This window comes from Nuphar pumila, chromosome 15 (genome assembly GCF_984573655.1).
Source record: "Nuphar pumila chromosome 15, dmNupPumi1.hap1.1, whole genome shotgun sequence".
NCBI classification, from domain to species: Eukaryota; Viridiplantae; Streptophyta; class Magnoliopsida; order Nymphaeales; family Nymphaeaceae; genus Nuphar; species Nuphar pumila.
This window is the reverse complement of record NC_143263.1, coordinates 81216565-81237039: the sequence shown is the minus strand read 5'-3', so window position 1 is coordinate 81237039 and position 20475 is coordinate 81216565. Positions and strand designations below refer to the sequence as shown.

At 39.5% G+C, this 20475-nt stretch overlaps 1 protein-coding gene across 1 annotated transcript in view; it reads left to right on the top strand.

Moving 5' to 3' along the window:
• The window catches only part of LOC149815754 (phosphoethanolamine N-methyltransferase 2-like), a 32822-nt gene extending 17374 nt beyond the window's left edge, over nt 1–15448 (top strand). Inside the window, exons 5-12 of the mRNA XM_089989063.1 lie at nt 11018–11161; nt 11656–11766; nt 11865–12006; nt 13763–14043; nt 14632–14793; nt 14899–14952; nt 15050–15124; nt 15209–15448. Of these exons, the coding sequence (XP_089845189.1) occupies nt 11018–11161; nt 11656–11766; nt 11865–12006; nt 13763–14043; nt 14632–14793; nt 14899–14952; nt 15050–15124; nt 15209–15304 (1065 nt within the window). The 3' untranslated portion in view covers nt 15305–15448. The remainder of the gene's footprint in view (nt 1–11017; nt 11162–11655; nt 11767–11864; nt 12007–13762; nt 14044–14631; nt 14794–14898; nt 14953–15049; nt 15125–15208) is intronic.
• Nucleotides 15449–20475: the final 5027 nt, after the last annotated feature.

The window sequence follows — 20475 nt, the reverse complement described above, 5'->3', positions numbered from 1 at the left end:
TCCCAAAAATCAAAAGGGATATCAATGTTATGATCCTATTTCTCGCCGAGAGTATGTCAGTGCAGATGTATCTTTCTTGGAATCCACTCCATATTACTCCATTTTCGGTTCCCCGCTGCAGGTTGATCCAGTTGAGTCTTTTCCATTACTTATACCTCATTTTCCTTTAGAATCTGTGCCCTCATTACCGAACCAAACTTCATCCTCTTCCAGATTTAATAATCCTCCATTGGTATATGTGCGTAAAGCTCCACCTCCGCAAGAGCCTTCATCTTCTTCTTTTCTTGAGGTATGTTCTACTGACAATAGTGATCTTCATGATGATGATAACAGGCCTATTGCTCTACGAAAGGGGACACGACAATGTACCTTATATCCCATATCTCATTTTGTCTTCGATGCCAGAATTCGAAATCAGATGAAGTCTTTTATTTCAACCTTATTTGCTGAAACTATTCCTATGAACTATCAACATGCAGAGCTTGATAATCGTTGGAAGCTGGTTATGCAAGAAGAAATGAATGTTTTAGTATCTCAGCATACATGGGATCTAGTTGATTCCCCAGCAGATGCTGACATTGTTGGATGTAAATGGGTATATACAATGAAGTACAAATCTGATGGTTCTATTGAAAGGTACAAGGCCAGATTAGTAGCGAAAGGGTATACTCAGACATATGATATTGACTTCTTTGAAACCTTTTCTCCTGTTGCACGGATGGGTACCATTCGTCTTGTTCTTTCAGTAGTTGTTCAACATGGTTGGAGCTTGTGCCAATTAGATGTGAAAAATGCATTTCTATATGGGGATCTATCTGAGACCGTTTTCACGCAACAACCTCCAAGATTCGAGGTTGAGGGGGAGTGTCAGAAGGTGTGTAGATTGAGAAAGGCGATTTATGGCTTGAAACAAAGTCCTCGTGCATGGTTTCAAAAGTTGTTTGAAGTGATGTCACACTTTGGCTTTAATAGGTCAGCAGCAAATCAATATATGTGGATGACATCATTCTTACAGGAGATGATGTGAAAGCTATTGAAGCCACAAAGGTTCATCTTCAAAAACACTTTGTTACAAAAGATCTTGGTTCACTCAAGTATTGTCTGGGTATAGAAGTTGCCAGGAGCCGTGAAGGAATGGTTTTGTCTCAACGGAAGTATGTTCTTGACTTATTAAAGGAAACAGGCATGTTGGGAGCTAAACCAACAAATATTCCCATGGACCATAAAGTTCAGTTGTTTGAAGAAGGGTCAAAACCAGTTGATAGCAAAAGCTATCGCTCCCTAGTAGGGAAGCTATTATATGTAACTGTGACCAGGTCGGATATTGCTTTAGCAGTAAGCAAAGTTAGCCAGTTTATGGACAAACCAACTGAGGTACACTGGAATGCAGCCATAATGATTCTCAAATATCTAAATTCTTCTCCTGGAAAGGGGTTATTGTTCAGGAAAGGTGGAACTCTGGAGATAGTAGCCTATTCTGATGCTGACTATGCTGGATCTGTAGTAGATAGAAAATCTACCACAGGATTCTGTGTGTTTTTGGGAGACAACTTGATTTCGTGGAGAAGTAAGAAACAAAATGTGGTTTCCAGGTCGAGTGCAGAATCAGAATTTTTTTTGTTTAAGTCTTTTTATATTAGAGTTTTTTTTGAAATTTTGTTTTCATAATGGGCTTAGATGTAATTATTCTTTTTAGCCTCTCTCTATTTATTATAGAGAGAAGCCCTAATCCAAGTTAACAAGTTTTCTACTGTGCAGCCGACTCTCTCTCTCTTTCTCGCTCTCTCTACACAGGTGGTTGTGCATTGATCTTCCTTCTACACTATATATATTACATAAATAGTACATTCGTATTAACACTATATTCATCCCTTAAGTCAAGGAGATGATTATGAGCATATATTGATATAATTCTATAGTGGGAACCTCCATCTATTGGTGAACAAGATAGTGGAGTGATTTACCGTGGACGTAGGTCTCTGACGGAACCATGCTAACTCGGTTTCTCTCCTTCCTTCTTCTTCCTATCTCATTTATGGTATCAAAGCCATAAACGGTTCAACAACCATGGACAAGCAATCACCCTCCTCATTGGGTCTCATGCTTCCAACTCTCCTAGCTCCCTTATACCTTTAATATTTTCTCACCAAAAAATTGTAGTTTGATAACTTCCTTCTATGGGAATCAGCTCACGCCTCTTCTCAAGAGTTACAACCTCAGGCAGTTTGTCAATGGATCGACACCATGTCCCGACTACAAATTTCTCAAAATTTTCGAGTGTGCCTATTATCCATGCCTTAGGCCATTTAACCACAATAAACTTGAATATCATAGAACCAAGTGTGTCTTCTTGGGTTACAGTTCTCATCATAAGGGATACATATGTCTTGAGCAAACAACCCACAAAATCACCATCTCTTGTAATGTAGTGTTTGACGAATCAACCTTCCCATTCTAAATAGCTAAGTCACACAGACTCGGCTAAAAGGTCGACGCACCCGCGTCGACACGCCCCGACACGGGTGCGGCTTCGGATACAGGGCAAACACGGTCAACTAAGTGTCGGACTCGGTCAATGCACAGGGACCTAGTCCGTCCACATTTTGGATTCGACCAACTTTGACTGAGTCTATTTTTGTCTATTTCTGAAAATTAATTTGGACTCGGGTCGGGTCGTGTCCTGACCGACCCGACCCGGATCCAAGACAATATTGGGGTCCTCTCCTGAATTATTTTTAAAGAAGTTAGGGTTAGGGTCCTCTCCCATCCGAGCTCTGGCAGTCCACTGGCGGCCATCGGCGACCACCACCGTCGGCGACCCTCTGCCACCGCCCCTCGACCCTCCCTTTTCTCTCCCGTTTCCCGACCACCAAACGCCAGCAGCCCCCGACGCTCCTTTCTCCCTCCCACTCGTCGTATTTCGGCAGTCGATGCCAACACCCCCCGTGCGCCATCTCCCAACGTCGGCGATACCCCTTTTTCTGGCCACCTCTTAGGTAATATATCTCTCTCTCCCTCTCGTTGTCTTCTTCTTCTCCCTGTTTGCACAGAGGAGGGGCCGAGCCCCTCCCTACCATCCGGTTTTCGCAAGGGAGGGGTCGAGCCCCTCCTCGATGCCCCATGTTTCCATAGGGGAGGGGCTCAGCCCCTCCCTGCCTTCCTGTTCCTTTTGTACGCAGGGGAGGGGCCGAGTCGTCCCCTCTGCGTCTCTTCCCCCTCCACTCTTTGTCCTCTCCTTCATTGTTGGCAGGCCCAACCCTCCTTATTGCAGGACAGGCAGGGGCTCGACCAGAGTTATCGGAAGCGCCTAGGTAAAAGGGGAAGCGCGAAACGACGCGCGCTTCCGAAGCGTTATGGGAAGCACATTTCCCTTTTTTGGGAAGCACACTTCCCCATTTTTTTTATTTTTTTCGCTTCCCCCTCGCTTCCGGTTCGCTTCCTAGGTCGCTTCCGAGACGGTTCAGAATTTTCTTCTAAGTGGCCCCACGCTGTCCCGCTTCCTAAATTTTTGAAAGTGCCTCGCTTCCCGCTCCCATTTCCCGTATCGCTTCCCGTTCCCGCTTCCTCGACTGGTAACTCTGGGCTCGACCCCCCTTTCTTGCACCCTTTGCTCGCAGAGGAGGGGCTCGGCCCCTCCCTACGCCTCTTATTCCGCAGAGGAGGGTTTCAGCCCCTCCTCGTGTTAGTTTGCTCCGACAGGCGAGGCAGGGCCCGACCTTTCAGTGGAGCCCCTCTTTCCCCCGCCTTCTTTTGTGCCGGAAGGCAGGGCCTGTCGATCCTCCCGTTCGGGTTGGCAGGGGCTCGCCCCTGTCGCCTTGAACCTATTCGGCAAGGGGCTTCGCCTCCCCTTGTTGCTTGTTTGCCCAGCATGGCAGAGGCGATGCCCCTATCACACGTGGGTCTTCGGTAAGGGCGATGACCTCTGCCGATTGGGGTTTTCAGCAGGGGCGATGCCCCTGAGCACCCTTAGGTAAGCAGGGGCCTCGCCCCTGCCTCTTCTCCCTGTCACAGACAGGGCAAGGCCCTGCCTCTCTGCATCTCATCCGGTAGGGGCTTCGCCCTTGCCGCTCAGTTTTTCCAGCATTGGCAAGAGCGACACCCTTGCTAGGCGCTCTCTCTCCTGCAGCGTAGGCAGGCGCAAAGGGCCCTGCCCCTTCTTACTTTTTCAATTTTTCCTTTTTGCATACTAATGTGTTGCAGTTTTTCAGCAGGGGGCGGAGGCCTCTGCCTCTGTTATTTTCTATCAGGCACACAATGAGAGGGGTGGAGCTCCTGTTATTATTTTTTGAAGTGTTTATTAACTTTATTTACATATTTTGGTGCGTACTATATACGATTTTGTGTTCAGTTTTCAGTTTCACTTTTCTTTTCAATTTTCAGTTATAATGGCGAGTTCGGGTGGCAGTGTCAATACAGTTGGTTCAAGTTCTAACTCTGAATTAGAAGTTTCTCAACCACTTTGGAGGCGTGTGGCAAAAGGGATAAAAGCTAGTGGTGGTGGGAATGTGTAGTTTCTTTGTAATCTATGTAAGACTGCTTTCACGGGTTCTTATACGCGTGTGAAAGCCTATGTCACAGGGACTCTTCAACTAGGTGCTGCACCCGCATCGCACCCGATGCGGTCAACCTGGCCCTGGGTGCAATCAACACACCGAGGATCATTTATGTCCAACTTTTGGACTTTATATATATATATATATATATATATATATATATATATATATATATATATATATATATATATTTGCCGCACCCTCGCACCCAAGTTTTTTGAAAGTGTCGCACCTCTGCACCCGCACCCATGTGACATAGGTGAAAGCACATATTTTGCATTATTCGTGGTCTAGGAATTAGGCCATGTTCTAGGGTTGACAAAGACTTGTTAAAGCAATTAAAGAAAGAATAAGATGGAACTGAAAAGAAGAAAATTGCAGAGATGAGAATCGATTCGATTAATCTGCCTTTTGCTATTGCTAGTGATGAACAAGAAGAGCTTTTGAAGAAAAGAAAGATGGAAGGCAATAAAACAATACAAGGGTCATTAAAAAACATGGCAAGAGCAAAAAATGATAAAAAGATTGGTCGATTCTTTTACTCAAGCTCAATTCCTTTTAATGTAGCTAGAAGTCCATACTGGAAAGATATGATTTATCTTTGGCTAATTGTAATTTGAGTGGTTATGTGTCTCCTAGTTCAGAAAAACTAAAAACAGTCATTCTTGCAGAGAAAAAAAAATAGAATTGAAGACTTGTTAGAGACCCAAAAATTTGCATGGAAACGACATGGAGTGTCTATTGTTTCTGATGGGTGGACTGATATACAAAGGCGACCATTGCTAAACTTCATTGCTTACTCACTTAATGGGCCAATCTTTTTTAAGACTGTTGATGCATCTGGGGAGTATAAAGATGCTGAATATTTAAAGAGATTATTTGTCGAAGTGATAAAAGAAGTGGGTGAAGAAAGTGTGGTGCAAATCATTACTGACAATGCTCCAGTTTGCAGTCGTGTAGGAATGAATTTGGCAAGTGAAGAAACGTATTCACATATATTTTGAACTCCTTGTGCAACACACAATTTAAATTTGGCACTTAAGAGTATATGCAATCCATCAAAAGATGATGCACATGCACATAAAATGTGTTTATGGATTAAGGAAATAAAGCATGATGTTCAAAATATTAGAAATTTTGTTGTAAACCATCATCATGCTCTTTCTATATTTAATTGGCATTCTGATCTCAAGTTACTGAAAGTTGCTGAAACTCGTTTTGCTTCTCTCATTGTTATAATGAAAAGAATTAAGCAACTCAAGAATGCATTGATGATGATGGTGGCTGATCAATATTGGGATTTTATCGTAAGATGATGTTAAGGCTCAAGCTATCAAAAAATGCATCTATGATGATTTTTGATGGGATAAAATTACATATTTTGTTGAATTTACAGAGCCTATTTGGGAAATGTTGAGAAAAGTTGACAGAGATGTACTCATGCTTCATAAAATTTATGAAATGTGGGACAATATGATTGAAAAAGTTCAAAGTATCATTTTCAAACATGAGAAGAAAGATGTTGCACTTGATGATTCAGAATTTTACAATTATGTACATTCTGTTTTAGTGAGAAGATGGGATAAAATCAATACACCTTTTCATTGCATGACACACTCTCTCAATCCAAAATATTATGCAAAAAAATGGTTGACAAAAGATCTTGGTCGTATTTCTCCAAATGAAGATCCTGAGATATCAAAGAATAAAATGATATATTTGGGAAGACTTTTTAATGATCCTCGTATGTTTAAGGTTGTAAATAGTGAGTTTGGAAAGTTCTCTACTGGGAGATTTGATTCTTTAGCAGTACTTATGACAAGGGACGAGGAAGATCCCCTTAATTGGTGGGCAACATATGGATCAGAGACACCAAATCTGCAACATCTTGCAATGAAGTTGTTATCCCTACCTGCTACATCATCGTGTTGTGAAAGAAATTGGAGTACATATGCTCAAATTCACAACATTAAAAGAAACAAACTCACTAGTAAAAGAGCACATGATTTGGTTTATGTTCACTCTAATCTACGATTAATTTCTCGTCGCACCAAAGATGAGTATAAGTACTTTTTTTTCTTTTGTATTCAAAGTTCGTATTTAAATATTTGTATTCAAAGTTTGAAGTTAGATACTAAGTCATATTTTGATGCAGTTGTAGACCATCCAAGTATTAGGATGTAAATCTAGAAGATTTTGACTTGGAGGGAGAACATAATTTGCATACTCTCAACATGGACTACCTCGATCTTGTTCTTCTCTCTAATTCAGACGATGATGCAAATTTATGATAAGTTTTGTTGTTATCACACTCACAAGCTTCTTTATGCATTATATTTTGGTAAGTTTGTGTTGTTACTTCAATAAAATTATTTTTTTATTTTTGCTTTAAAATTTACAATCTTATTATTGGGACAATAGGAGTTGGGTTGACTATTTAGCTACGTCCCATGGGTGCGGGTAAGGGTGTGGGTACGAGTGCGACACGGGTGCGGAGCAATTTCAAAAAATTTGGACACGGGGACACAACTATATATATATAATAGTTGTGTCCCCGTGTCCAAATTTTTTGAAATTGCTCTGCACCCGTGTCGCACTCGTACCCACACCCATGGGACATAGCTAAATAGTCAACCCAACTCATGTTGTCCCTTCCTCCACTGTGCAGCTTGTTACACCCTCATCCATCATTGTTGAGGCTCCCATCTCACTGACCACCTTTGCTCAACCTGATCCTACACCACCCATTCCTTCTCACCATCCTGACACACACACACACACACACACACACACACACACACACACACACACACACACACACACACACACACATATATATATATATATATATATATATATATATATATATATATATATATATATATAGCCGTGTCCCCGTGTCCAAAATTTTTGAAATTGCTCCGCACCCGTGTCTCACCCGCACCCATGGGACATAGCTAAATAGTCAACCCAACTCATGTTGTCCCTTCCTCCACTGTGCAGCTTGTTACACCCTCATCCATCATTGTTGAGGCTCCCATCTCACTGACCACCTTTGCTCAACCTGATCCTACACCACCCACTCCTTCTCACCATCCTGACGCATCTGCCACTCAACCCCACGACTCTCAACAATTACCCCCATCATCACCTCCTTCAGTTAGAACTCAGCAGGCCTCCCCTCTCCCTACTACTTTCCCAGAGCCTGCACCTGAACCCACCCTATGACCACCAGTTCCCAAACCCATTCCCTTAAACCCCGAACCTTCCTAACCACCTGGTATCTCATACCAACTGTCCTTTTCATTGAAGTTTTATAAGAACCCTCTTGTTTCTCGAAGGCTCACTAGTGGATTGCCATAACCAATGAGTTCAATGCCCTGCTTAAGATGGGCACATGGTCCCTTGTTCCTCCCTCTCCAAATCACAATGTTGTTGGCTGCATATGGACGTACAAAATCGAATGTACAAAATTGAATACAAGACGAACAATAGCATTGAATGATACAAGACTCATCTCATAGCTAAAGGCTACCCTAAGGAAGAAGGCATAGACTTTTTCGAGACATTTAGTCTGGTGGTTAAACCATCCGCTATCAGATTTGTGTTGACCATTGTTGTCTCTTATGGGTGGCCCATTTAACAACTAGATGTTCATAATCCCTTCCTTCATGACAATCTATATGAAGAAGTGTACATGAGCCAACCCCTAGGTACATTGATCGGAGATTTCCTACCTATGTATGTAAGCTCCACAAAGCTCTGTATGGCCTCAAGCAAGCCCCAAGGGTGTGGTTCCAATGCCTCAACAACTTCCTCTTAGCTATTGGTTTCACAAGGTCTAAAATGAATACTGCCCTCTTTATCCAACAATAGAAGGGCTTCACTATCTACATACTCATCTATGTCGATGACATACTCATTACCGGAAACAACCCTACAATTGTTACTAAACTGATTTGGTGTTCTTGGGACCGAATTTGCTCTGAAGAACCTAAGTCCTCTTGATTACTTCCTTGGCATTGAGGCTACATCTATGAGAGATGGCTTAGTCTTATCCCAATGCAAGTACATCCTTGATCTGTTGGTCAAAGCAGACATGGAAGGCACCAAACCAAGCTCGACCCCCCTATCCACATCCTCCAAATTATCCCTGCATGATGGTGACCCCCTCTCTCGGATCCCACCCAATATCGTCAAGTTGTTGGAGTGCTCTAATATCTGACTCTCACCAGAGCCGACCTGGCATTCATCGTGAACAAGGTGTACTAAATCAACAACAGCCCACCTCCACCCACTAGAGTGTTGTCAAATGGATTCTCCACTATCTCAAGCACTCCATCACCTTTGATCTTCAAATCAAGGCTTCTCCCAACATGAATCTCTGTGCTTTTTCTGATACTGATTAGGCAGGATGTGTTGGCGACAGAAAGTCTATCGGTGGCTACGCGATTTTTCTGGGGTCGTCGTTAGTCTCTTGGAGTGCCAAGAAACAAACCACCATCTCCAACTCCAGCACAGACGCTGAATATCGGGCTCTAGCATCATGTGCAACTGAAATTCTCTGGTTCAAATATCTCTTATAGGAGCTTGGCATCCATCTTTGCACCCCACCTAAGCTTTGGTGTGACAATGTTGGAGCTACCTACATGTCTGCTAACCCCGTCTTTCCATAACTGCAGTAAGAATATCAAAATTGACTTCCATTTCCTTCGTGACCGTGTCAATAAGAAGACCATTGATGTGCAACATACACCCTCCTCTGATTAGGTTGCAGACATCATGACAAAGCCTCTCTTTGCTGCTCGGTTTACATGGCTTAGAGACAAGCTCAATGCTTTTGACCGACCCTTGAGCTTGAGGGAGGCTGTTGAGGATAGCACTGAATCTCACCGCATCATGAGAACCAAATCAAATCTAAAGAGGACCGATCCAAGGATTGAAACAAATGTGGCAAGTAATGGCATCAAAGGGATAAATCCTACCAAGATTGGAGATCTTGTTGATAAGATCACAACTGTAAACTGTTGCTATATTCATCCCTTCAGTCAAGGAGATGATTATGAGAATGTATCGATATAATGCTATAGTGGGAACCTCCATCTACCGGTGAACAAGATAGTGGAGTGATTTACCCTGGACGTAGGTCTCTAACCGAACCACATTAACTCGGTTTATTTCCTTCTTTCTTCTTCCTATCTTGTTTAAGCTTTACGAGCCAATCACAAGTTGGCTGGTTTTGTAAAAAAAGTTATTTTTTAAGTTTTCTTTTAAAGCTTGATAATATATAAGGGTAAATATTGGCTACTAATGAAGGTACAAAACTAATGAGTAGAAATCACTTTTTTCTTCAAAAATTTCATATTTTTTGTAGATCAAATGTTACAGATGTGATCTACATGGTTTGTCTAGTAGAAAAATTGTTTTGAATCATATGATTATGACAAGTAATTAGGTTTTTAAAGGGGTCCAAAAATCAACTGCCCACAATGTGTAAAAAATTCATAACCCAAAAGGTCACATTTTTACATCAGAAAAAACACGATCCAAGATTGATCCTTAGCAAACAAACCATGCTGAAAATATTTGTATGGTTAGATTGAGTCGATACAACTTGCACCTATGATTTCTAGCTCATTAGTTTTGTACCCTCATTAGTAGCCAATATTTACCCAATATATAAACATATAAACTATATGTATATAATACATACAATATATATAATACATGTATAAACTATGTAATATGTAAAAGGAGCCGAGCTTGCCATCTTCGTGCTCGGTTCATTTATCTAAGCAAGCCGGCTCGTGCTCGCTGAGCTCAGTTTCCGAGCTGAGCCAAACTTTTCACATGCCAAGCCAAGTCAAACGACGAGCTGCTCATCTCGTTTCCCAGCCCTATATAGAGCATCTTTTACTATATTTCACAGTGATAATGACTGTCAAAAACACTCCCAAGTTACAATTATGAACTTGTCTATAGAAGGATAGGTACATGAAGAAGCTTTTGTTTTCATTTGCACTATTACATTTGGAGCTTTAGCAGAATCACTCAACCTTTATGAACTGTTGGCAATTCTTTAAATTAGTTTAAGATTTTGGAGGATTTTATGAATTTTAAAGCATCTAATACTTCAGATTTATTGAACTTGCAAGCTTGTAAACAAAATGAATCAAACTAAATGTCTAGTAATTTGAAGCCCTTTAAAGTAATATAACCCTTTATGCCATCCTATTCAGTTTTTACTAAATTGACGCAGAAGAATTCTATAAATGATAGATGTTGAAAAATCTGTTCAGTGTAAATGGAAAATCTTCTAGTAGGCTTTAAAATCAAATTTCTATCTTCATATGTGCCATCTTTGGTAAAACATCAGCTTAGTTGATTTTACTCATCCTGGCTGTATACGTTGTATTTCATTTGTAAACCATCAGTTTAGCTGATTTTTTTTTTCCTTACTGCAGGTTGAGAACTTGACAAAAAGAATGATTGGATGGGTTAAAGTTGGTGGCTATATTTTCTTCAGAGAGTCATGCTTTCATCAATCAGGAGATTCTAAACGAAAAATCAACCCAACACATTATAGAGAGCCACGATTTTACACAAAGGTCTGTTTGTGACTCGTTTTAGGCATTTGTGTTAGATGCTGAAAAAAATTTATATGCTTCTTTTGCATGAGAAATTCAGGTAAAGATTCTATGGCAATTGTTTGTTATTAATTGTAGAAATGAAATTGGTGCTGGACATTTTTTGACAGTTTTGGACTTGCATGAACTAAGAAGAAGTTCGGTGTGAAGTTTGCTGTGTTTTTGCTTTTGTTTCAATTTTTTTTGACATATTAGGTAACATAACAAGAAGTTTGTTGCTGTGTTTTGTTATATCTACAATTTTTTTTTGTAAATTAGGATGAACAATCACTAATTCAATATTCAACTTTTATTCCTGAGTTTTACATATAGCTGGACACTACATGATCTCTTTGGGGCTTATGCTACATTAATTTTGCAATTGACATAGGTGTATGTGTTTCTTAACTTGTGTTTATTAGGTCTTCTGCTGGTTAACATGCAATAAAAACTTACAATTAACACTGATTAAACAGCTTTTCAAAGAATGCCACTGGCATGATGGTAGTGGAAGCTCCTTTGAGCTTTTCCTCCTCAGCTTCAAATGTATTGGTGCATATGTACGGAACAAGAAGAACCAGAATCAGGTCATACTCTTTAACTGATTTTCTTTTAGAGCAGTTACCTTAAACCTGAACTGGAGATTAACAACTGCTTTTTATAAATGGGGATTTAAACCATGCAGATTTGCTGGATCTGGCAGAAGGTTAGATCAACTGAGGATAATGATTTTCAGCGATTTTTAGATAATGTGCAGTATAACTATAACGGTATATTGCGATATGAGCGTGTTTTTGGAGAAGGTTTTGTGAGCACAGGAGGACTAGGTAAGTAAACCTTTCAATGTTATTTAATTTGTATGTTATATAACTTGAATAATTTTGGTTTTCAAATGTGAGTTCCCCCTCAGTGAACACTTTGTAATTTCTGAAATCTTCAGAATTGGGATATTCTTGATTGTTCACAATGTGGTACTTTTAAATGAAAAATGCTGGTACTTGAGGGTGCTGGTTCTGCATGCTTCTAGGTGCTGCCATATATCTATAAATCTTATAGGTTTTTACATTTTTTTCGTTACATTTTAGTAGGTCTCTCTATTTGCAGTATGTGTGCATGCGCAGCGTACATGATCCAACCTCATCCTTGCACCTTTCTTTTGGAAAACAACTGTATCATCAACCATACCTATGAGACATCTTTTGAAGTTTCTATAGTTAAATTACTTTCTCTGCAGCAAAAGTTTATCATAATAACTTTATGAAAAATATTTAGCCGTGATTCTACATAAGAGCCTTGACCAAAGTGTATCTGACTTTATTTTTATTGTCAGTCAAAATGGAATCTTCTAGAAACTTAAAAAAGGCAAATAAATATTAGGGTAGGCAGAAGCAGCAAAAGATTAAGGCAAGAAAAAAAATCTCAAAGAACCCTAAGTTAACATTTTTCTTTTTTTCATGACTCTAAATTGCTAAAACAATGTTAGAGAAAGATGAAGCAGCTATCACAAGGAAAATAGATTACGAGAATATGTTGTATATAAGGGGTTCTTCTAGAAGGTAAAAGAAGCTTGGGATTGTATGTGCACTAGAGGCTAAAATCTCCCTCACTTGCATACTAGACTAGCTGACCTATACAGAAGAGAAGGCTTTAATATGACAAATTATTGATGTAGGACTAAGTTGATAACAATAAACACATAAAAGAACCAATACTGTGGTTAAATGTCCTTGCAAGTGTTCTCCTGATTCTACCTAAATGATTCCTTATTGCTTCTCCAACTTCTTTCCTACTCAATTTAATTTTATTCAGATGTTTCTGCTCATGTTTCCCAAATGCCTTCTGCATGCCTCCTTGAATAAAGGGAATGATCTCAGGTTCCATTTGAGGGTTGTTTGGTAGCATGGGGAATTACGTGGGTTTTATGTGGGCCCTTGCAAGATCCTTGTTGCCACTAAAAACCATATCTATTCCCTAGATAGTTTTCCTCAAAACTCCTCTTCCAACCCACCTCCTAAAATGCAGGAAAAATAGTTGGATCTTCCACCTCCTAAACTTTTTCCTGCATCATGGATTTCTCTTTAATGCTAGGACTTCTCTTCATCAGTTTTATATTCCTCATATAAGTAAAATTTTCATTCTACCTCTAATGACCCAACCTCTATGCTTAGTTAAGTGGAATGCTTCCCCGTTTCATTTAATATTTCATAAACCTTGCTTCTTGTTCACCATGTTTGGCACACTAATGGTGTTTTTTGAGGTATGCCATAAATTTTAGGCCTTTTGTATTTACTTTTTAAGTTCCTAAAGGAGTCATTTTAGGTGGATGCTACATGTGTCTGATGGGGTTAGTTACCACATATTAGAACTGTTGCTTCTGTTGCAGAAGGCTGCTTTTGTTGGCTATTTTATCTGAAAACTGTCTGTAACATGCCCCTGTTCTCACTTCACCATAGTCCTTCAAGAAACAAAGTCGTTCATAACTTACTCCATAATGTAGTTGTGCATTTTCAGTGTATGCTTCTGCCTTCTTCTGTAATCTGTTATGAGCTATCTCTGAAAAGTTTTTCTTTCTTTTACCAACAGAGACTACAAAGGCATTTGTCTCAAAATTGGACCTAAAGCCTGGGCAGAAAGTTCTTGATGTGGGTTGTGGCATAGGTGGAGGCGACTTTTATATGGCAGAGAACTATGACGTAGAAGTGGTGGGTATTGATCTTTCCATAAATATGGTATCCTTCGCTCTTGAGCGTGCAATAGGCCGCAAGTGCAGTGTGGAATTTGAAGTGGTTGACTGCACAAAGAAGGCATATCCTGATGGCACATTTGATGTGATATACAGCCGAGATACAATTCTCCACATACAGGCATATCTCTGAGCCTAAGATTTATTTCTTTACTTTTTCTGGGCCAAAATAGATTTTTCTTGATTTTGCTTTCATTTTCCATCCCTATATGCCTGTTCTTTAGGTTTATCTCAAAGCTTCTTGGAGATACCACAAGTTTTTATCTACATATGCAGTTTCTCTGCATGCTTCAGTGTATTTGATTTACATTGCAATATTGGACCAATATCTTTGCATATACATGCATCAATGAACTAGTATATCATGCCCTATCATAGCCTGATTTTTATGTGTGCTTGTTGGAGTGAAGCTGTTAAGGTATGTTGATGCATAGTAATTAATTTGTTTGAACTTGATTGTGGCTGTCTTAATGAGCTGCCATATTATATTGGAGTGTCGTTAACATGGAACCTGCATTTACCTGTTCATTTGTTGAGTGGCCATGCCTTTACTTAAATTGCTTTTGCATAATACGTATGGCTTCTTAAAATCAAACCAATAGTTCATGATATTGCTCAGCGGAATTCTTTGAAATTTGGTGTAGCTGCTACTTCAACCAGTTTATGAGTGATCATCTGATTCAAATGAGATGGGTGTGTTTATCCACAGGATAAGCCTGCAGTTTTTCGAAAATTCTTCAAGTGGTTGAAGCCAGGTGGAAAGGTTCTAATCACTGATTACTGCAAAATCCCTAAAGAACCATCACCAGAATTCAAGGAGTATATTAAGCTACGTGGATATGATTTACATGGTGTAGAGGCTTATGGCCAGGTTATTGACATTCTAAATCATGATTCTCCTTTTGTTTCCTTTATTTTCTCTCTTATTGGTTTTATCTATGATTACCTAGAACTCCATTATTTTTGTCCAATACAGATGCTGAAGGATGCCGGCTTTGTTGATGTTTTGGCAGAAGATATGACGGATCAGGTCTGTGCGAAAAAATTAGCTTCATTTAATATTTTTTCTAATCATGACATTTCCATTGGTTTTGTCTGCTGAAAGAGTTTGATTTTGCACGGTGCAGTTTATTAAAGTGTTACAGAAGGAATTGGAGGCTGTTGAGAAAGACAAGGATAACTTCATCCATGACTTTTCACTGGTGGGTCACACTTACCTTTCTGGCTGTTTAAAATCAACTTGTGCTTATTTTTTCCTCACAGATTTTATGATATCAAATGCTCAGGAAGATTACCATGAGATAGTTGATGGGTGGAAGAAGAAGCTAAGGAGGAGCTCCTCTGGTGAGCAGAGGTGGGGCCTTTTCATTGCAAAGAAATGAATCAAAAGCCGAGTTATTCGAGCTTCTAGCAGCCGATATCTAGGTTGCTGTTTTAAAGGGCAGTTGAACTTTGAGCTGTAAACTAGTTAGTTTTTTACTGTGCATCACAAATATGTGTCATTTGTGATAACAAACAATTGTAGTTTTGGTTTTGGCAACTCTGCTCTTATGTCAGTACTTGGTTTACTTATATCTTGTTGTGTTTAGTTTATAATCATGTACTTGGTTTACTTGCATCTTGTTGCATTTAACATTTAGCATCACCTATTTATAAGGAGATGGCTTCTGAAAATGTTACATAGTTTTGAAATTAAATACTTGCTTTACTTGAGAAAGATGGATTAATTCATTCACTTGCTGAAGCATCTACTGAGTCCGGTCAAGGAGACATCGTGGTTTGTTTGATCGATGGATGTTAATCTTTGGCCCTCTTTTTTTTTCATGTTTAACCTGGGGAAACCCCGAGCCCGGTCAAGGAGACATTGTCGTCGTACTGGGGTGGGAAAATCACCAGGGCTAGTACCCTCAACCCCAGGGCCTATGCTTGGTTGCGCAAGGGGTTGCCGCCTGCGGGAGTCGAACCCCGACTGCCCATCTGACAGCTGAAGCACGCTCCAACTACGCTAACCCCTTTGGAGCATGTTTTACAAGAGCTATCACGACTATGAACAAGTTGGGACATTGGGACTAGCTCGGATTTACTATGTCAAGGGTGGGTTTCATCTATTTTAGTTCCCACTGGTGTGTAGTTATACTAGGAGGAAGAGGCCCCGTGTGGTTACCTTAGGATGTGAGTCAAGCAAAAAACTAAATCAAGAAGCAGCCACTGTTGTGGCCAAGGTCTACATGGTCTATATAATAAGAATCGATCCTTGAATCATATTTTTCCAATCAAAAAATATGATTTTTTCAACAACAACAACAACTACCGTTCATCCTAAAACAATTGGGGTTCAGCGATATGAACCAAAAGAGAAAATCATTTTGGGTCTTCCACATGAATCCTTTTCCTCCAATCATTTCTATCCAATACCATGTCCTCGGTGAGGTTCAAAGCATTCATATCCTTTCCTATCACCTCCATCCAAGTCTTCCTAGGCCTACCCCGACCTCTTTTAACTAATATATTTTCACATTTCTCCAACCTTCTAACTGGAGCATCATTAGGCCTACGCCGAATATGTCCAAACCACCGTAAACGATTCTCTCGCATCTTATTTTCAATGGGTGCAACACCTACCTTCTTACGTATCTCCTCGTTCCTAATCTTATCTTTTATTGTATTTCCACACATCCATTTAAGCATCCACATCTCAGCTACACTCATTTTTTGAATATGATGTCTCTTGGCAGCCCAACATTCCGTACCATATAGTAAAGTGGGTCTAATAGTTGTCCTATAAAACTTTTCCTTCAACCGCAATGGCATTCTATGATCGCACAGCACTCCAGTTGCACTTTTCCATTTCATCCACCCAACCTTTATCCTATGATTTACATCTCCATCAATTTCTCCATACTTTTGAATGATGGATCCCAAATATTTGAAATAATCATTCACCGGTATTTCTTGCTCACCAAGCTTCACTACACTCCCATCACTACTTCGTTGCTTACTAAACCGACATTCCATATATTCAGTCTTACTCTTACTCAACTTAAAACCTCTAGCTTCCAATGTCTGTCTCCATAATTCTAACTTAGCATTAACCCCAGCTCTAGACTCATCAATCAAAACAATATCATCAGCAAACAACATACACCACGGTACATTTTCTTGAATTGATCTCGTAAGCTCATCCATCACTATCGCAAATAGGAAAGGGCTTAAAGCAGATCCTTGATGTAACCCAACCGTTATCGGAAAATTGGTTGTCACCCCTCCACAAGTGCGGACATTGGTTACTACTCCTTCATACATATCTTTAATTATACTAATGTATTTGAGAGAAACACCTTTCTTCATCATTGTCCACCAGAGAACGTCCCTAGGTACTCTATCGTATGCCTTCTCTAAATCAATAAAAACCATATGTAAATCTTTGTTCCTCTCTCTATATCTTACAATAAGTTGTCTAAGAAGATGTATAGCTTCCATAGTTGATCTTCCAGGCATAAAACCAAATTGATTCTCCGATATCATGACAACCTTCCTCAACCTAGACTCAATCACCCTCTCCCAAAGTTTCATAGTATGACTCATGAGTTTTATACCGCGATAGTTTGTGCAATCTTGTATATCACCCTTATTCTTATATAAAGGCACCAAAGTACTCTTCCTCCACTCATTAGGCATCTTATTTGTTCACCAAATCAAGTTAAAAAGATTTGTCAACTATTCTAAACCTTTCTCTCCCAAGCATTTCCAAGCCTCGATAGGTATACCATCTAGGCCAACTGCCCTTCTTGATTTCATTTTCTTCAAAGCCTCTGCAATTTCTTTCTTTAGAATCTTGCGCATGAAGTCACGATTTATCTCATGAAAAGGAATGGAGAAGTCTCCAAGATCTTGAGCATGACTATCATTAAATAGCTTATCAAAATAATCTTTCCATCTCTCCTTAATCTCCTCATCTTTGACTAAAACCCTTTGCGTTTCATCTTTGATACATCTAACCATACCCAAATCCTTCGATTTCCTATCTCTCATCTTTGCAAGCCTATACATATCCTTCTCGCATTCTTTGGTATCCAACTTGTCATAAACCTCCTTATATACCTTAGCCCTCGCGTTTCGAACAACTTTTTTAGCTTCCTTCTTTGTTATCATATACTTCTCCAAATTCTCATTATCACGACTCTTAGATTTTTATAACACTCTCTTTTAACCTTAATAGCTAATTTGACATCCTCGTTCCACCATGATGTATCTTTACCTAGTGGTGCACCGCCTTTAGATTCACCCAAAACCTCCTTAGCCACTTTTCTCATGCCACCCGCTATCTTATTCCACATTGATTCTGAATCCTCCTCGAGACACCAATCAGCTTCCTTAACTACCTGCTCTACAAACATTCCTTGTTTAGCTCCTTTTAGTGCCCACCACTTAATTCTAGGATCTATCCTATGTCTATCCCTTTTGCGGCATTGTCTAATTCTAAGATCTAAAATTAAGACTCTATGTTGTGTAGCTACACTTTCTCCCGGTATAACCTTACAATCGATGCAACAACCCCTATCTCTCTTTCTAAGTAGGAAAAAATCTATCTGACTCGTATTAACCCCACTTTTAAATGTTACTAGGTGAGACTCCCTCTTCCTACACCAAGTGTTTGCTAAGATCATATCATAGGACAAACAAAAATCTAAAATCCTTTCTCCACTTTCATTTCTTTCTCCTATACCATAGCCTCCATGGATACTCTCAAATCCATCCCTACTAATGCCTACATGTCTATTAAGGTCACCGCCGATGAAAAGCTTTTCTCCATAAGATATCCCCTGTACTACTCCATCTAAATCTTCCCAAAATTGATGTTTAATGGAATCATCTAAACCTACTTGAGGTGCATAAACACTAATAATATTAATAATATCCGTACCTAATACTAATTTAATAAGTAAAATTCTATCACCCTTCCTACGGACCTCAACTACATTATTTATAAATTGACGACTCATAACAATCCTTACTTCATTTCTATTCCTATTTATTCCTGTATACCAAATCTTATATCCCCAAGGTTTTATCACTTTTGCTTTCTCACCTACCCATTTGGTCTCTTGAAGACATAAAATATCAATCTTTCTCCTACACAACATCTACTAACTCTACCAACTTACCAGTTAAAGACCCTATGTTCCAAGTGGCTAACCTAATTTTATGGTCTTGAGCTAACTTCTTTACCCCCACCCGTCCAACAAAGTGAGGGAACCCTTGCCTATTTGACACCACACCTGGGCGCCGGTGTGACGCGTCGCTTCTGGGCGACGACCTAGCAACCCTTGCCCATTTATCACTGCCTCCAGGCCTAGAGAGTACAACGCGTTGCTCAGTAGGGAACGCCCCAGCGAAATTCTCATTTTGGTTCATTTTCATAGGGTATGACAAAGTTTTTATGCTGGCTGTCACAGGCCTACCACAACCCTCCTCCTTTATCCGGGCTTGGGACCGACAGTGTATAACTAAACAGTTATACACAGGCGGAGTTAAAAAATATAATTTTTTAATGATGTAGATCACATCTATAGAGTCTGGTTTGATCAAAACAACTTGCATAATGAAATCTCCATGAGGGGTATGAAGATAGGAATGAGATAGGGGACGATAGAACCCATTTGCAACATTAATCAGCCTCCACAAGGGCTTTGAAAGGCGAAAATGCCAGTGCTCCATTTCAACACGATAGCCGGTGGATCACAAAGTCCCAAACATAGCTGATAGCTTTCAAAGGCCGGTATTATACACAAAAAATGTGATATCTTCAAAATCTCATAATATTATAGCGATAAAAATACTTTTTTTCTTAACCTTCGTATATTTTTTATATTTATATGTAATTATACATTTTTATATGATCTTGGGAGTGGTTTCTCCGTGTAAATATAAAAAAAAATTATATAAATCGATATTTTTCCTAGAAAATAAAAGATTATAAAAGATAGTGAGATTTTTCCTTTCCTAATATTTCCATAAGAGCGGTGGATCATCTTTCTCTTTCATGGCAGGGCAGGGCATCAATCTTTCATGGCCCCCACCACCTGAACCAAGGTTTCCCCTCGTTAAATAAAAAACAAAACAAAACACAGCACGCTACCAAGAAGGGAGACAGTTTCGTAAGATATTTTGCTGCTGAAAGCAAACAAATATATGAACCATTTGGCCATGTCAAAATGAACAAATTGCATGCAAAAAAAACTTAACTTCCTTATGTAAGTCTTCCCTACCCCTCTGCCCAGGGAAATGCTTCAATAGGCACTTACCTACCATGAGAAAGTCCCAAAAGTGCTCATGAACTTTTTTGTTGTCAGCTATATCATATCATTAATATTTGCACAAATGTTGTAATTTTATCAAAACATTTTCAAAGGCCAATATAATACCAATTACAGTATTTTGACATGTTTTTACCAAAAATATTAATGTTACAAAGATATTTTTATTTCTATAATTTACCTACATATATTTATATGCTTTAACTTTTTTATATACAAACATTAAAAAAAATAAA